At 40.9% G+C, this 17,087-nt stretch overlaps 1 protein-coding gene across 2 annotated transcripts in view; it reads right to left on the minus strand.

The window, feature by feature from the left end:
- Positions 1–740: 740 nt before the first annotated feature.
- The window catches only part of FAXC (failed axon connections homolog, metaxin like GST domain containing), a 53,807-nt gene continuing 37,460 nt past the window's right edge, over positions 741–17,087 (minus strand). For both annotated transcript variants that reach the window (XM_064508813.1, XM_064508812.1), the window contains exon 8: positions 741–5,019. In XM_064508813.1, the coding sequence (XP_064364883.1) occupies positions 4,872–5,019 (148 nt within the window). In that variant the 3' untranslated portion in view covers positions 741–4,871. The remainder of the gene's footprint in view (positions 5,020–17,087) is intronic.

Consider the following 17,087-nt stretch of genomic DNA (forward strand, 5'->3'; position numbering starts at 1 on the left):
GAACAGAACAGAACAGAAGTTACTTCTTTGTCCTGATCAATTTGCCAGTATCCTGATAAATAAAAGCAGTTAAAATTGATGATGTAGTCAACTATTTCTTGGAATCCTGTTATTTGCAGGCATGTATACAATGTCCTGTTCCCTGAGCACAGCAGGAATCAAACAAAACGGAAGTTTCTTCCTTCCCAGTTCTACACCTCTTCCTTTCTTACAGCATCATGTTTCCTGTCCTTTCTTTCTGTCCCTTGGATTATCTGGGCTGTGCAGCTGATAAAACTCTTCTTCTCCCTCTCTTAAATCAGTCAGTTTCTGCCCAAGCTTACAAGCAACCTACATTTTATGCAATATTTCCTACTGTTGTAGCTATTTTGGTCCTGAATGAAGAAAGCTGTTATATTCACCAGTTTTGGTGAGATTTCACCTAATCTCCATCATAAAAATAGAATATCCAAATAACCAAAGTTTGATAACGCCCAGTAACAGATGCCTTGAAAGGCGTAAGAAGTCTTCATATGGATAAATATGGTGAAACCTGCCCTTAAAGGAAGTGTCTGCTTAACCTCTGTCTCTTGAACATTTTCTAAATTCCCTGAAGCAAGAAGGTTTATATCCCCTTTGCATTTTCATCCTATCTAATATGACTGTAGACTTCTTAGTTATCTGTAATTGCCCTAATAGTAAATGTCTAATCCTCTCTTAATCCTGCTAACCACTTGAAGCTCTGTGATATCCAGTCACCATGAGTTTCATAAGTTTATTTTGCATCATGTTAAAAAAAATTTCTATAGGAGTTTAAGTAGTAACAGTGCCTTTTAGTTTAGACATTGCATCTAGCATTAATACAAAAAATACACGTGATTGGTTTACTTTCTCCATTTTCAATATACTTTCTCCATTTTCAGTATTTTATATATTGCCAACAGGTTCTTGCTTACTTATCTTCTTTTCAAACTAAGCAACTTTAGTCATTTCAACCTTAACTCAGATGGAAGCACCTTCTATTTTTACAACCACCTCTGCTACCCAAATTGCAACTTCTGTTTTCATACTTCCTTTTGGAACAGAGGAAGCAGAACTTAGACCAGAACTTGGGATGATGTCATACTTTACGATTTATGTTTTATGACATGTTAGATATGACTATAATTTTTTCAGTATTCAGCACTCTTTTTTACATGGCCAACCTACTGTTTCTTTCACCCACAGCTGTATATCGATGAGCTGCTTTCACTGAGCTCTTAGGCTATCCTAATTATTTTCTTAGTTATGCTGAACTGACATCACAACAATGTCTATGAGTAGCTTAAACTATTCTTTCCAAAGAATGATTCAAGCTACCGTGTATTCACTAACAGTGAAAACCTTCACTTTTAATGTCATAATCTATTAATTACTTTTTAAAAAAATCTTCCTTTCAAAATCTGGCTGCCAACACAACTAGCTTTTGGTATGATCTCTTCTTTCAGGTCATTGAACCTTTCTCCCACTGGTCTTAGAGCCCACTGTGCTTTCTACCTGAGCTCTGGCCCAAGCCTGAGCTGCCAAGTACGGCCTCCCGCATTGTTTCTCAGCATAAAATAGGGTAACCAATCTCTCTCCTTCTGTAGCCTGAAATTTTACATTCAAACATGCAAAAGTTTACACTCTGGGTCAGTAATGCTTGATTGTGCATATACTTCCTTGTACCTGGGCTTTGGATTGTTGAGAAATTATTTTTTGCCATCCTTCTCCCAGTATGACATATAACATATTTAACGGTAGTAGTCAGTTTTGTTGGTCATTTTGTTTTCTGTAAATGCAGGCTAAAAATGCATTTTAAAATCTGAATTCTTTTGCTTTAAGGTTAAAGAAAACAATACAGAACAAATTCTAAAATTCCCACCAAAGGAGAAAGGGAGACACAGATAATCATGACCTAGTGACATCTCATATGTAGAATAAGACTGAGTATGGCAAGTCCCTTGTAGTAAATGGAAGAATTTCTCATTTTAGTTTTAGAACTTCAGACACCACAGTCATTGCATTAAGCTGTTCTTAACAGCACATGTTAAGCCTGGCTATTCTAGAGAGTAAGTTGATTATAACTACATATGTTTAAGAGAAAGGCATGCAATTATGTTTGGCACCAATGCTCTTAACAATAAAATAATATCACTGACCCATCTTCATGACTGTAGGTGAAGGCAGAAAAAGTGCAGGAATGAGCAGCACAGGCAGTGTCAGAAGATAGGACACAATTATGTAACAAGGAAAGACCGATTTTTTTCAAAAAGGGCATGAAATTTGAGAACTCGCCACACTGACAAAAGGATCCATCTGCCCTAACTTTCAGTGTTGAAAAGATGGCTAAGCTTGACCTTGTTGATTTATGCTTTCTTAATTACCAACAGAAGGAAACAGAAGTCTCCAGTGGTGATTCATTACAACCTGTCATAGCTGTGTATCTGAGGATGACAAGAAACACTCTCTGGTGATGCCTGTTCTACACATAGGACTACAAAAGGATCTAATTCCAATGTAGACATCTAAAGAGCCATAAGGGATCTAGCTTTGGTGTAGACACCTAAATTTTAGATGGCTAAATTAGGTTGGATGTACCTCACCTGGTCTTCCTTCTGTTTAATCTCTTCATCCCTTTCCAGAAGATAAGGAAAAATTGTGACCCCCATACAGTGTTCACTGCACATAGTGACCCCAGCTAGTCACTGTGAGATGAAAGAGATACTGGGCACATCAGGAGCACATAGCATCTGGCCATCCAGTGCTCCTTACCTCAATAGTAGCTTCTCTAGGTACTAACTTGGCCAAGAGCCTTTTTAGCTAGAAAGGCTCAAGCATATAAATAGTTCTACCTTTGATTGCTAAACATGGGAAGACTCAAGCTAACAGCTCATGCACCTGAAATGCTGGTTCACTGCAAGGAATAGAAATTGCCTGCAGCCAGCAAAAAGACAAGATTTTCCCCACCACCCCATAAAACCACATTGAGGAGGAGAAATGGGAAGAGGAGCAGCCATCAGAGGCCATAATCTCACTCCAGCATGAAGAAGAGAGAGCTGCATTAGTGCAAAGCTGTGCCTGAGCTAAAAACTTGCCTCTGTCTCTCTCCAGGCCGTCACTTCCTTCAGCTTCCTTGCTGAGGACCTCGTGAGGAGGGCAGTAGTGAACACCTGCTTGACAGAAATGAGTGTGAAATGCAATACTGCTTGTTCAGCTCTTTGACTATATTAAGCGCCACTAAAACACTGCAAGTGCTACATATATTATTCAACTTTTAAAGGTATAATGGGAACTGGCAATCATTATTGGCTTGGCCTGAACATGTGTTAGATTTGCTCTAGCTGAAAATAAAAAGTATAGCTATTACAATTTGAGTACGAAAATTTGATCATTAACTCATATAATTGCCTCATAATATATAAGGACTGGTTTATTTCTCTGTGATCAGACAAAGCAAATAAGCTCATAATTCTCAAATTCAGTGCAACTAGCTTTACCGTTGGCCACACATGGGCTGAAAAATCCAGCTCAAATTCTGCTCCAGTCAATACACTATCTAGACATACTTCAGGCAAAAGAGTTGGGTGGGACGCAAACTCTTATGCTAACCATAGGAAATTAGAAAAAACAGAAAACAAAATAAATACAGAAATACACTTCTACCTTAAAAATGCAATGACGTAATGCCATGGACTCATTGCCACCAGGCTTCTCTTGCAGTCAGACTTCATCAGGCAAAGCAAGGCTGTGTACCAACAGCTGCTTTCTTTCCACACAGGACTAAAGGACCCACAATCACAGCTCACTGTACTTTGGTATTTCGGTATACAGAACATCTGCTCCGTGTGTCACCACACTGCCCAGCCCAGAAAACACTTCCTGAAATGTTATAGTGAATAGTAGCAGAGGCCAAAAGCCATTGCCCCAGGGGCATCGAAAGAGAGTTGGAGACATGCCCCAAGCATCTATAGCCACGCCATTTATATAATTATTATGTTAATAATTGAGACAGTAATACAAGCATTCAGAAGTTAGGAAATGACAAAATTAATGTGACCATATTCAACATTTACCAAAGCTGTCTTGTGCAAATGTCTTACGATATGATTTTTACTTACATTGCCACTGTTTTCTCTCGTTCTTTCAGTACCAAGATTAATGCTTCTTATTTGCTGCTTTTTTCCTTATAATTTATTGTAGCAATGGATAACCATTTTTTGCCAACCACTTACATCAGTGTAACTACACCACCCTCCAGTCACTGTTCTACATCTATATACCAGACCTGGTACTTCCCAGAGCACAAGGCTTACTGCAGATATGCAAGGTATCTTATCAGCCGCTTTGAGAGCTGGATTTAATGCACATGCACACAATCAAATAGTCCATGCCATACTTCTTCTGCACAAACTCCATAAACCTGATGCTTCTGGGAGTGCCTGCATGTGCAAACTGAAACCTTCAGTGGGGGGTATTGCCCTCTGGAGGAACCTTTCACTTTCTGAGTACACAGAAGCTACAGTGACTAGATCTCTAACTTAGAGCTAGCTGTTAGGGAAGACAAATAAGCACCCACAGTGCCTATTTTGTTGGATATCCAGCATTTTTGTAGCAGCAATTGTGTGAGGGGTCAATTTCCCCGCACTCCTGTTATTGCTGTGCATGTTTTACAGCTCTGAGAACCAGGGCCGGAGTGACTCACACTGAGCAATCATAGAAAAGGTCCGCACAGCTGTGGCTACTTTTGAATATGTAGTCATTTAAATGACAAGTTTGGTATCACATAAAAACTCTGGGGCAAAATCCAATTTTCCAGGAAAGCTGCTAAACTGAAGTGTTGTCCTTTTTCTTACTGCAGTCTTCTGTTTCGTTCACTGCTCACTTTCCAGCATCTCCAAAAGACCTGAGCCCCAAAAGACGTGATATTTGGGTCCCGAAAACCAGAATCCCATGGTCTGAATAAGGGCTAGTTGAGCAAATGAAGTTTGCAGACTTCTTAGAGAAATTAGTTCCCGTGCACTGAAAAAAAAGAAGAAAAGATTCACTGAATTAGAGTGAAAACAATGGCAAACAGGCCCATAAGGATCCCAAGACAAAAATATTAAGCACTTTTAAGCCATGCACAGAGATCTTTGTGCCCTCTCCTTCACGGAATTACATGCTTAAACATACCTGCAGAGAAAGACACAAAGAAAAGGATTCAGGAGGAGGAAGAGCACATTGTACTTTGGCAAACAAAGGTAAAAAAGATAAAGATGAGGCAGCATTTTCAGACTGGGTGACACAAACATGGAACACACCAAGGTTTAAAAGAACCAGAATTAAGAGATGCAAAGAAGAAGCCTCAGGACTGACTACACAGTAAGAAATGACTCTGGCAGAGCAGGATCAGAGGATCTAGAGGATGAGGAGATTATTTGATTTAGAATCAAAAGGAATGTTACAAAGGCGAGGAAAAATACAGGTAATAGAGGTAGCTTTTAGATATCACATCTGAGCAAATAGCCCAGAGGAACCTGAGACTGTCTAAATACCTAAATGAAAATGGAAGAGAACTCCCAAAGCCAGACATGTGGAACTTTGCCTAGAACTCTGACCTCTCTCCAGGAGAAAACATTGCTTAAGTACTGGAAAACATAAATAAAATTGGTTAAAAGCAAGAAAGTTAAAAACAATCTTCACTTGAAACAGGCTTGGTGATGAACATCAGTACAAGATAATAGAAATTCTTATCCCTTCTACTGTTCCTCTGCAAATCTCACCCATAAGCTTATCATCAGGCTCTTGAAATACATGTGTGACTATTCAGGATGTCATAATAGTCAGTGGGGCCTATTTCTGCAAAGGAACAGTCCTCAGAATCCTTTTTAGATGCAAAGAAAATGAGACTGCAAGGCACACAGATTTCATCAGTCTTCTAAGTTTGCTCCATTAAAACTGTGCTTATGTAGAGCAACCAGATTCCATAACGTTTGGAAAACCTTCTGAAGGCCCACTAAAAACCAGCTAGCACAGCCTTAAATGGAAGTTGGACCAGGACTGAAACAAGACTTAAAAACCCTGAATACATCTGCACAAACATATCAGAATTCCAGTGGCATGCAGCAGGGATGCACTTGATCCACCATTTTGACACTATAATTATCTGCTAACTGATATATCCTCTACCCTTTATAAGATATGACAGTGTTCACTGATCAAACAAAGCTTTTTTCTATCAAAAGGGGTCAAACCTTTTCTTTTGTAAGCCAGTGCCTGGCTGACCAGACTTCTTTGTATTAGTATTCTAATGGTGGCCTAGCAGCAAAGTAGCATGGAGGGTAGCAGTTGTTTTGGTTTGAGTCCGCATTGTGTTTTTAGCCCCGAGCATCGCCTCCAGCCACTTGCACTTCCATAAGAGGATTATTTGCTAGTGATATTTTCTTGAAAAAACATCAGTACAATGTGATGCTGTTGCCATTGCTTAGGAAAATAAGCAAAGTTAATGACCAGGCATATGGCCAGGAGGGACTGCTGATGTCATTAATATTTCTTGTTTATTTAGTGGTTTAAAAATAACAACAGCAACAAAACCAAATTTGTCTCAAAATTTGGTTAGAACAGAGCTGATCTTGGTGATCCTATGTCCCTTTTTCTTCCTTCTACCACCCATTTCAACATCTTTGGAAGCATTTGGTTTCCAGCCATATAAGCAACCAAAATAGATCTCGGAAACAAAATGCTTTCTCAGGCTGACCCAGATCAATGTTTTTCCAGCATTTCCAGTGAACCTGTCCTCGTCCAGTCAACTTTGGTAAAGACTGGACCAATGAGAGTAGTCACGGTTAAGAAGTATCTTCAGTGAGGGGGGTCACGACGTGGAGAACTTCGCACACTGGTGGTGAAAGCACTGATGTGTGGATTGGGGGGCACTGACACAGTGGGTGCATCTTTCTCCGAGAGCAGAGAGCTGAACTCCACTATTTGGAGCAGTGCCCTAAGTCCCTACATCACAGCACCATGGTGCCCACCCTCCCTTATGGAGCAGGTTGCTTGGTTTCCTTCTACCTTCATGGGAAGACCCCATGTCAGAAGACCAGAATGCATATTTTGGGCTATGATAAACTCTTTAGGACAGGGACTAAGGTGCCCAAATCCTGATACAAAAACTCTCTTGAACTCTTCTTATTAAAGCTGATCTGCTTGGTAGGAAATGTGCATATTTCCTATACATGTTCCTGGCCACAGGAAGAGCAGAGCAAGCACAGTGTATATCCTGGTGTGGGAGTGCTCTCCCAGGAAGGGGAATACCTGAATTTGTACCTGCCCTGCGGGACCCAGTGGTACATCCAGGCCCTCATTCTGCCTCAGAAAGTGGCAATGGATTTTCTTTTGGGAGAGCAGATGAGTCTGAGCTCAAACCTGTAATCCACTTTCTTTGTCCTTCTCCAGAATCTACATGTGTCAGGGACTCTGGAGACCACATCCCTGCCTAGTGTGTGTTTATGGACCTATTTGACACGTATACAGAGCAGAACAGCCTCAGCAAAAGAAACTGAAAGCAGCTGGCTGCAGACCACATGACAGTCCAGTGGAGAACATGTGAGTTTGGTCACTGCTTTGAATTAGAGGAGGATTTCGAAGTACCACCTCCCACAATCCACGTGACTGTCCCAACTCCAGTTTTGCTTGCCATTTCTACACACTACTTCCCGCCACCTCCACCTGACACAGACCTATCGGACACAGACAATACTCCCTTTCCATGCAGCAATTTCCATGCTCGTATTTCCTAGAAACTGTTTCTTATGGAAAAAATTCCAGTACTCCTCAAACTGGAATTCTCTAGAAATGTGCCAGGTGAGACCGTAAGGCACAGTGATAGATTTCCAGCATATTACACAATGCCATTCCTTTATGTACTTACAAGATAGCAACACTCAATATAAGCAATTAAAAAATATCTACCTTAGTCACTTGTATGTCCTTCTTTATCTCAGGACATAGGCAACTCACAGTTTCCAGTGTGCTTTTCCTCAGAATAGGAAATAATGAGAGAGTATTGTTCCTAATTTACAAATAAGGAACTTTAAGGCCAAGTAGGCTGCCAAGACCTCACAGCAAGGAGCTGAATTTTTAGAACTGGTTGTTGATGTGCTGGGGAAGGCTCCAGACATTAAAAAAAAGGAAGAAGAAACATTTATTTATTGGTAGGTGGATAGCTCACGAGGAATCAGCTGGCAATATGCAATACTCAGTATTTGAAACAATTGAAATGGTCACAGATCCCAAGCTGAGCATCCTCTCCTCAGAGTGCTCATCAACTAGAATCTTACTGGGCATGCAAAGCCTTTTGCAACAGGGTTTGGTGACAAACCAGCCTGGGAGCTGAAATTACAGGTTTACAACCTAGTGGTGTGTATCTGGCCAGTGTATCTATCCACTACTGATCTCTGTTAAATGGAGTCAAAACTACTTCACTATGAGCCACAGAGCTCCTACTCCATCATCAACCACAGGATGTCCTTCTGTAACTCACCCGAGATACTTCGGGGAAATGTGAGTTTTGCCTCTGTTGTGACCTTCGTCTTCTGAAATGCCTCAACACAAAGATTGACTACACTAATACAAAATCAAAAAACTCTAAAATGCTTGAGAGAGAATAATACTCAAATACAAATGCAGGCCCTCTCCTGGGTGTCAAAAAGGGGTTACAAACTCAGCTTCTGGACAGCTGTTCTGAGGTAGGCTAGCATTGCCCCCCACTTTGCAATAGGGAAACTGAGGCACAAGAAGCGTGGGTGACTGGCACAGGGTCATACAAGTCAGTAGGAGTGCTGGGAATAAAGCCCAGCAATTTTTGGCACATTGAGACACAGGCATGTATCTCATACCCTCTTGGCATACTGCAGATGTGCTGCTCTTCTCCCCATACTCAGTGCGCTACAGAAACAGTCTTTGTTCTCTTGAACTTGGTTCCAAATGTTTTTAGCATCACTTCTGCTGTGAACTGTAAAACTTGCCTCCAGTCTCTAAGGAGTGTTTGTCTGTCCAGTATTTGGCTGTTTCTGCTTATTACTTGACTGCACTGCCTCTGATCTTGAGCATTTGCCAGCTTCTATATATCTAATCAGGATATGGAGTCAGCCTTCAGAGCTTGTCTGGACATTTTTAGTTGTTGTTTTTTGTCCTTCACAGACTCAAAGAGTGATAATGAGGAGACCTATTGTCATTTCCTTTTGCCAAAAACATTTAATTCTGTTTTTAATTACAACCTTTATTCATTGCCAGCTGAAGCTGGATTTGAATGAATGTCATAGTGGCAAAAAGATCGACTAGTCCATAGTCTAGGACTAGGCAAACCTCTAAGCCACGTAAGGGCCTACAGCTATGGTTTTCTTACTAAACTGCCTGTTGACAGAAATCTTTGCTGAACGTGGGTTGGTTTTTTAAATAAAGAAGGAAGAATTCGCAGTGCGACCAGGACAAATTGTGAGCCCAAAGACAACCATTAGAGTGTTTGTGGGCTTTTCTATTATTTTTTTTCTTGGGAGGAAGTCCTGACCTTGAAAGTTGTGTAAACATGGAAGTTGTACAAACATGTTTTCCCCCCGGCACCCCTCTTGCCCTGTGTGCAGTACAAGGGATGGTATCACATACTCTCCACACACTGATGATAAGCTGAACTAACAAGAATATGAAGAAAATGTGCCAAACCCGCAGAGGGAAATGAAAATCAAATCCCCTTTCTCGCATCAGTGTCAAATTTTTATTTCTCGACAAGATAGGAGCTCACTGGAAGGGAAACGAAACGATTAAAATACAGATAAAAAAATAGAACCAAACAGCATATTGAAGTCATCTACTGCCCTCCTGTGGCTAGTTTAAAGTGCCTTCAAACACTTGGCTTCAGATAAAGGCCTAATCTTAAAGTCTATTCAAATAAATATACTAAATTAGTAGATTGTCTTTATGTTGTCTTTCCCCAGCACTTAATGCTTGACTGTTGGCAGCGAGATCATTTCTAACACAAATAATGGCATAATATTAATTAGAATAAGTTGGAAGTATATTATGCGTACAATTTCAAAGCCATGGGAAAGTATAACGTGTCAACTCATCTCTAGAATTTATAGAACAATATAATAGTGTGTTCCTATGACAAATTTAATATAAGCTCTTGATATAATAGTATTTTTATCTGAGATTAAACCTGTATTTTCCCTTCATATAACACAAGAGTCCCTGTAAAATTACTGGATCAGACTCAGATAGGATTACAAAGTCTTATTCATTTTCCCATGTTGTTACCAAAGGGGTAGGATTGGAATTGTTGAGTGCGTTGGAAGAGTTATTTTGCGGTTTTTGATCCAACAGCATTTTTGGCAGGTGGCGTATTTGTTGTCAATGTGTATAAGATTAGGGCATGAGAGACATGTTCAACAATCTGAAATCAAAAGTTGAATAGATTTTTAAGAATTTCCTCTGCGTATATGAGCTTTTTCCCACTTTTGCCAATCATTAATCTACAAATCCATATTGCTAAATTACCACCTTATTGCTAATACAGCACAGGTGCAGCTGGCTTTTATAAATGTAACAAAAAGATAGCCAGTCATCAAAGAGGCAAATGCTGAAGGTCAGATGAAGGACAAGTTGCCAGTAGAAACGGGGTCAATGCAGATGTGAAAATTAAGGACCAGATTTCCTGCCACAGAGGTCCCTGCACCATGAAGGCTATTGGAGGCTGCCAGCTGCAGCAGCAGTGGAGACCCCTTAATGAGGGAAATCCCTGCAGAGGGGCAAACCTGCTACATAGTGTCTTCAGAAGCTTGGAGAGCTACATCCAGGCGCCACAAAAGGAAAAGCAAGTAATAAGGAACTGGAAACACCAGGAGCTAAGGAAACGTTTATGTCCCCAAGAGGGAATCCAGGAATCATCTGAGCACTCTAGCAATACTGAACCACTACCAGATATCCATCTAGTCAAACACAGATGATGCATTTGTGGAAGAATGAGTCAGAAGGCTAAGGGGACCTTCCTCATGGCTGACAACAATCAATCTTCAGCGAGGATTCAGCAAGAGGAAAAGAAAGGGACACGGGTAACAGAATTATGTATGACTCACTGATGTACAAATACCGCAAGATTGGATGGGACATGTGATGTCTCTCTTCTAGTAACAATACATAATTAAAATCAACAACAGTGTCATATGGGCAACCCTTTAAAGAAAGACGTCAGGGTCTTTTATGCAGCTTCTTCCAGAAGATCTCTTCAGAGTCTCTTTCAATTTTCCCAGGGAGATAAGACAGCAATATTTATGGTTGAAATTCTCTCTGTTTGGAGCCTCTTCTAGTGAGATGGCAGACGGTATGAAAACGGGATATGAACATCACACACGTGTGAGAGCAGCCGCCTCTGCTGGAGGCCAGTTAGAACAACCAGGCAGAAGCTGAACTACAAATGCAAAAGGAAGGCAAGCAAGCTTCAAACCCAACTTTGCCCTTTCACAAAGAAGTTCAGCTGAACGCAAAGTGGGTAATTTGTCTCGGCTTGCTCATATGCGTTGCTGAGAGAAGAATTAGCAAGTAGGGAGCACTAGACATTTTTGAAACATGATATAACTGCATTAGATGATGTAATTGCACTGCTGAAAGCTGGTGGCATGATTCACTTGGCTTGAATGTTCAGCTGGCTGACTGCACCCTATTCAGGATGGAGCAGTTAAAGGAGGTTAAAGGATCAGCACTTTAAATTAGAAACATCTTTCTCTCATTTAGAGTTGCTTGATAAACAAAAACTAATGATATTTTGAATACATATGGTACAAAATGCTGACTAAACTAGGCCAGGAGGGGGGCATCCGAGAGGTCTGATGTTTCTCAAGTCAGTCAATCACTCATATCTGTTTCATTTTACTCATGTGTCAAACAGAAAACATTTACTTACCTAACAAAGATTTTTTTGCTTATGTTTGCAGTGGCCTGATGACATGAACTACCCTCAACTCTAGTACAGAAACAAGTAGGCTTAGATTACAGTTAAAAGTGGCACTTCTGTTTGATGCAGATTACACACAGCCTGCAAATGAAAAAACAGCTAAACTAAGACTTTCCTGAATCTTACCTCATTCAGGGCATTGTTGTACAAGATCCAAATCAGGGTGATTGGCACCTAAGCTGTCATTTTAACCCAAGCACAGAACTTCAGGGATGTTCAATTAATAACTGGTTCTGACACCTACCAGCAAGGAGTCGGATAAGAAATGTGGTTTCAGACTAATATTCTAACCGGAGCTGGCTCAGTAAAACCATTCACTTCTCTAAAAATGCTTTTATTTTGAAACATTCTTCTCTTTCAAATCTGGATGGAAACAGGAAAGATTAACAAGGTTTGTAAACAGAGATACTGTAAGATGACACATTTTGCTTCAACAGTTGTTCACGTGCGGAGCGACACGGTGGGTACTGCCCAGCGGGCAGCACCTCCCATGCTGCAGGGAAGTAGTTAAGCCAAAATACAGGACCCGTGTTTGTTGTGAGTTGTTCCACATATGCTTTGATATCCATGACATTTAATCATAATGTTTGTAATAAGGGCAGTAAAAATTATAAGTAATGGTTCATTTACCTGAATGCCAAGTATTTTTTTTATCAATTCCTCTCTCATCCCAGTTTCTTTTCCCTCTTCCCATCTCCTAAGCCACCAAAAGACAGTGGAATACCAGCTTGTCTGTAGGTCGTCCTTTGAGCTGAGACCCTGTTTGATTTACGTGATGAAAGAACATCTTCCAGAGTCACAGTTCAATGTGACAAGCACCCACTTATATTTGTGTGAATTTAAAATTGCTGCAGAATCTAGTAACATTTACTCCTGGTGTGAAAACAAACAAACAACAACAACAAATCCAGAAGTTTCTAACCTTATTAGCATGGGAAAATGCTCCATTTTAAGACAGTCTGTTAGAAGCCATTCTGAAGTCTTCAGGATGCTACCAAATGTTACTAACCTAGGGGTCAGATTTTAGACTAGCGAAAGTTCATCATAAAATCCACCTAGCCTCTTTGCCAGCATCAGCTTCCTAAAGAGACTGACTGAGCCTGCAGTAAAGCATCCTGTTTCACACAGACTTTGTGAACTGGACTGCTTAGACTGTTGCAGCTGCTCGCTCTTTATTCTTGGGTATCATAGTGTTAAATGTGATACAGACACCCTTTTGTGGATCTCCTCCCTCACGCCCCCAATTAGAAAAGAAATCAATGTGTGGGGCTCTTTACAGACCTGGAGAGACTGAGGTTTCATGAGTGCCAGCAACTCCTGCCATGGCAGATGCCTGAGCTGGCAGGTTATTCCCAGAAGCCCATAGCGGGGCACCAGGCCTCACCTCTAGCTGAAAGTGATCTCTGATCATTTAGGGGCATGTGAGAAAACTGCTAATACATCCCATCTATTGCTCATTTCACAGTGCCTACAAGTAACAGGCCAAATCCTTGAAGCAAAGGAATTTGACTTCATGCAGAGCTGCAAGCACTGAAAGCACACTGACAGCAAAGTGGATGCCCATTTCTGTGCATGGAGGAAGGGAGTAAGTGTGCAAAAAACTACTATTCATTTCTTGTGGGATCTACTAAAGATACCTGGAGAGATACCTAGTCTTATTAGAAAGACTACAAGTCCCTCATCTGTTCATGTGAGTGCTGGGAAGCAATGTTAAATAATCCTCACTACATCAAAATGATTTCATTACTAGACAGAATTTAAAAACTTCACATGAAAGCCATTAGGTCTGCATTTGTAAAATGATTGGTTTTTTTCTACATATTCCTCCTATCATTAGCTTGTGTTTTAGCCCCTTGCCTTAAACTTTCGTTTTTTTTTCGCACCAGCCATGGCTATCTGCCAGCATATATTACATATACAGACAGTCCTTTCTGACATTTTCTCACACTGTGTGGCTCAGGCTACACATGTTTGCAAAGCTCTCCAAAGTCTATCAACGGATTTAAAAAAATGGACATGGCAAATTATTATTAAGTACTTTTATCCATCTTGTTAGCCAAATCTAAGTAACAATAGCTGTAGCAGATAGAAAGTCTTCATATCACCCTCAAACTTTTACAACCAGTGACCTAAACCCTGCAGAATACCAAAAGGTTATGAGCTATAACCAAATCCAGACATTTCCCAAATCAAATTTGTTGCTACACGTACATTAAAGTAAATACCACCTTTTGAATTATTTTAATGGGAATAACAGGGCTGACATTGCCTTTCAGGACTCAGGTGGGAACACACTGACTACTGAGACGACACTAAGTCTGATAACACAGAGCAGGTACGCTCCCATCTTTAAAAGACGTAACTGCTTTACAGCTGAAATATTACACCAAAGTTTTTGAGAGCTGCAAAAGTAGTGGCTGTTCAGAACTTGCATAACAACTCAGAAGAAAAGAGGCAGAGCCTTCAGACCCTGATTTTACAGGAGTAAAAGATGCACATATCTGGGAACCAACTGCTTTCATGATGATGCTTGCTTTATCAGAAAACCTTCATGTTTTCCCTTTCTAAATCCTTTTGTGACAAGGAATCACTGACGATCGGGACCAAAAACAGGACTGGGAGTAAAGAAAGGCTGGCGTAAAGGGAATCTCTTCTATGCTCAGCCAAAGATTTCCCAAGCGACAGCAAGCACGTTGCCCCACTTCCGTGCACTTCAACTCCTTGGGGGAGCAATCATGTTTCCCTGCTCCACTGGCTATTTCTGTGATCGTGTATTTACACATTAAAAAGTGATGCTGAGAAGCTGCACTGACAAGAGCTGTGTTAGCATTCAGTGAAGTTTGCTCACTGAATAATTATAGGATTCTTGGTCACGGTAAATCATTTTACATTAAACTACGGCAATTTCTGTATGTGTAGATGTATTTGGCATATTGATCTAGACCCTTCAGCAACCCAAAGCCCTTCAACAAACCAAAGCTTCTTCTTTAACAGTAACAATAAACAATAACAACTGCTGCCTTAGAGATGATGGGAAAGCATGGCCCAACCTTAAAGTTGTCCTGCCTAAGCAGATAAAATTAAGCTGCTTTCACTATTGTCCCTAAGAGCAGCACGCTCCAGCGGCAGCAGAGCCACACTAGTTTTTCTGTGAAGGGCAGAAAAAGGACCTATGTCTGGTGACAGTCTGAGACTCCTCTTTCTAAATCTGATTACTTCTGTGTTATATTTCTCCTTTAAAGCCTTCCCTTGCTGTTTTGACAAAGACAGCTCTATTTCAGAGCCTGATCTTCCATCCTACAGTAATCTACAATTCTCTAAGACCCTCTAACCCACATAAAGTACATCTACTAAGAATACATTTGAAGCCTATTGTTTGCTTATATCTTTCCTTTCTTTGAATCCATCCACTGGCTGTTCCTATATCAAATTTCAGTTTCTTGCCCTTAGTTTCAAGGCCCTTAACAACCGTACCTTTCTAGTCTTGTCTATTACTGCATCTCAACAGGGATGTTGTGAAAATAAACTTAATATTTGTGAAGCACCCAGAAACCATGGTAATGACTGCCGCAGAAAAGCTCATGAGGAAATTAATCATTCTCTTTCCATTGCAGGGCTTGAATACTGCGCTTGTGTGAATAAGGCTTGGTGTCACACTTCAAATGAAATAACCAACAGCTAGTCATTAATTCACTAGTCTCTATCCCATGCACCAGATGAGGCAGAGGTCTTGAGGAAAAAAATAGAGACTGAAAGAACTGACATCTGCAACTGAATACATATGCAAAAAGAGATAAAACTATAAAGACTACATGGGCAACCTTAATTCTGGTATTTCCTAACTTTTGAGTGCTCAATGTTACAGCCTAAAGTTTCTTCAAACTTCCCCTTGTGTCTGCAATTATATGTAACTATCCAGAAAAAGTATCAAAGTAGAGGTGACAGGTGGGGTTCCAGGTTAAGACACAGACGTTTTAGGGTGAGATTCAGTTTGAGATTAAGAGGTGTTAACTCAGGTGTCTGACTGCAGGGTACATTTGTGAGCAAAAAGTCTGGCTTCAGTTATTCGCTGTGGAGATTATGGCCATAGGGTCAGCAGAGCCAAAGGGACTCACCTCACCTGAGAGCAGGCACCTGGCTGTGGTCAGCTGAGGAGCTCCCTCAGCTGCATCGGAGTAGATCTCCACTGATTGCAACCATGCACCTACAGACACCTAGAGATGTCTTCCAGGGTCCTAATTTGAACTTAAATGTATGTGACCAAATTCAGAGCCAAATACTGAAATAATAGCTGCTTGACTCTGTCCTTCTCACCTTTGCAGCATCACTCTTTTTTTTTGGGGGGGGGGGGGGGGGGCAGGGGGGGATTATAAACTTTCCAGTACACAGTCCTCTCTCCAAATTTGTGGCATACACTGTATCCAAGGACACATGCTGACCGGATTATCTGGGCCCTACCATGATGTAAATATTGGTAACATTAATGACAACAACATCACCAACATCACTCTTTTTTTTTTGGGGGGGGGGGCTGTTTCTCTTTAAAGTGGTTAACCAGGGTGGGATTCAGTTGCCTAAACATATGTGTATAGGCATCATTTTAGATGCTGTACAATATCCTGTGTGCCCTCCAGCTGCTGCTCCAGGTCTCAGGTCTCCCAGGGGTGCTGCCAGCCAGCTCTGACAGATGTCTCAGGTCTCCTAGGGCAGCTCAAGCAGCACTAGACACCTACATGCAGGCAAATGAACCCCATCCTCTCAACAGATATCAGAAGTGGGTATGGAGTTGGCATAGAGACTTCTAATCAGCTGCTATTAATTAATAATCTAGCTTGAAAATGAGGAATATTCCCCACACAGAACCTAGCTGATAGCTAAAAGGCTGTTTGGGAAGTTAATTGCAGAGTTCCCATTACAGGTGCTATCCTGGGGAACTCTCAGACTGTCTTTCCTCACATCTAAAACACACATACCATAACCTTTTCAGCAGTGCTTTCTGAAGTAAGGATCATTTGTACCACTAATTACTATGATTTAACAAATTTCTGTCAGCAAGACTGCAGTAAAGAATTCCATGTGCACTTGTGGCCCCAAACTAACATAA

Source organism: Dromaius novaehollandiae, chromosome 3, assembly GCF_036370855.1.
Source record: "Dromaius novaehollandiae isolate bDroNov1 chromosome 3, bDroNov1.hap1, whole genome shotgun sequence".
NCBI lineage: Eukaryota > Metazoa > Chordata > Aves > Casuariiformes > Dromaiidae > Dromaius > Dromaius novaehollandiae.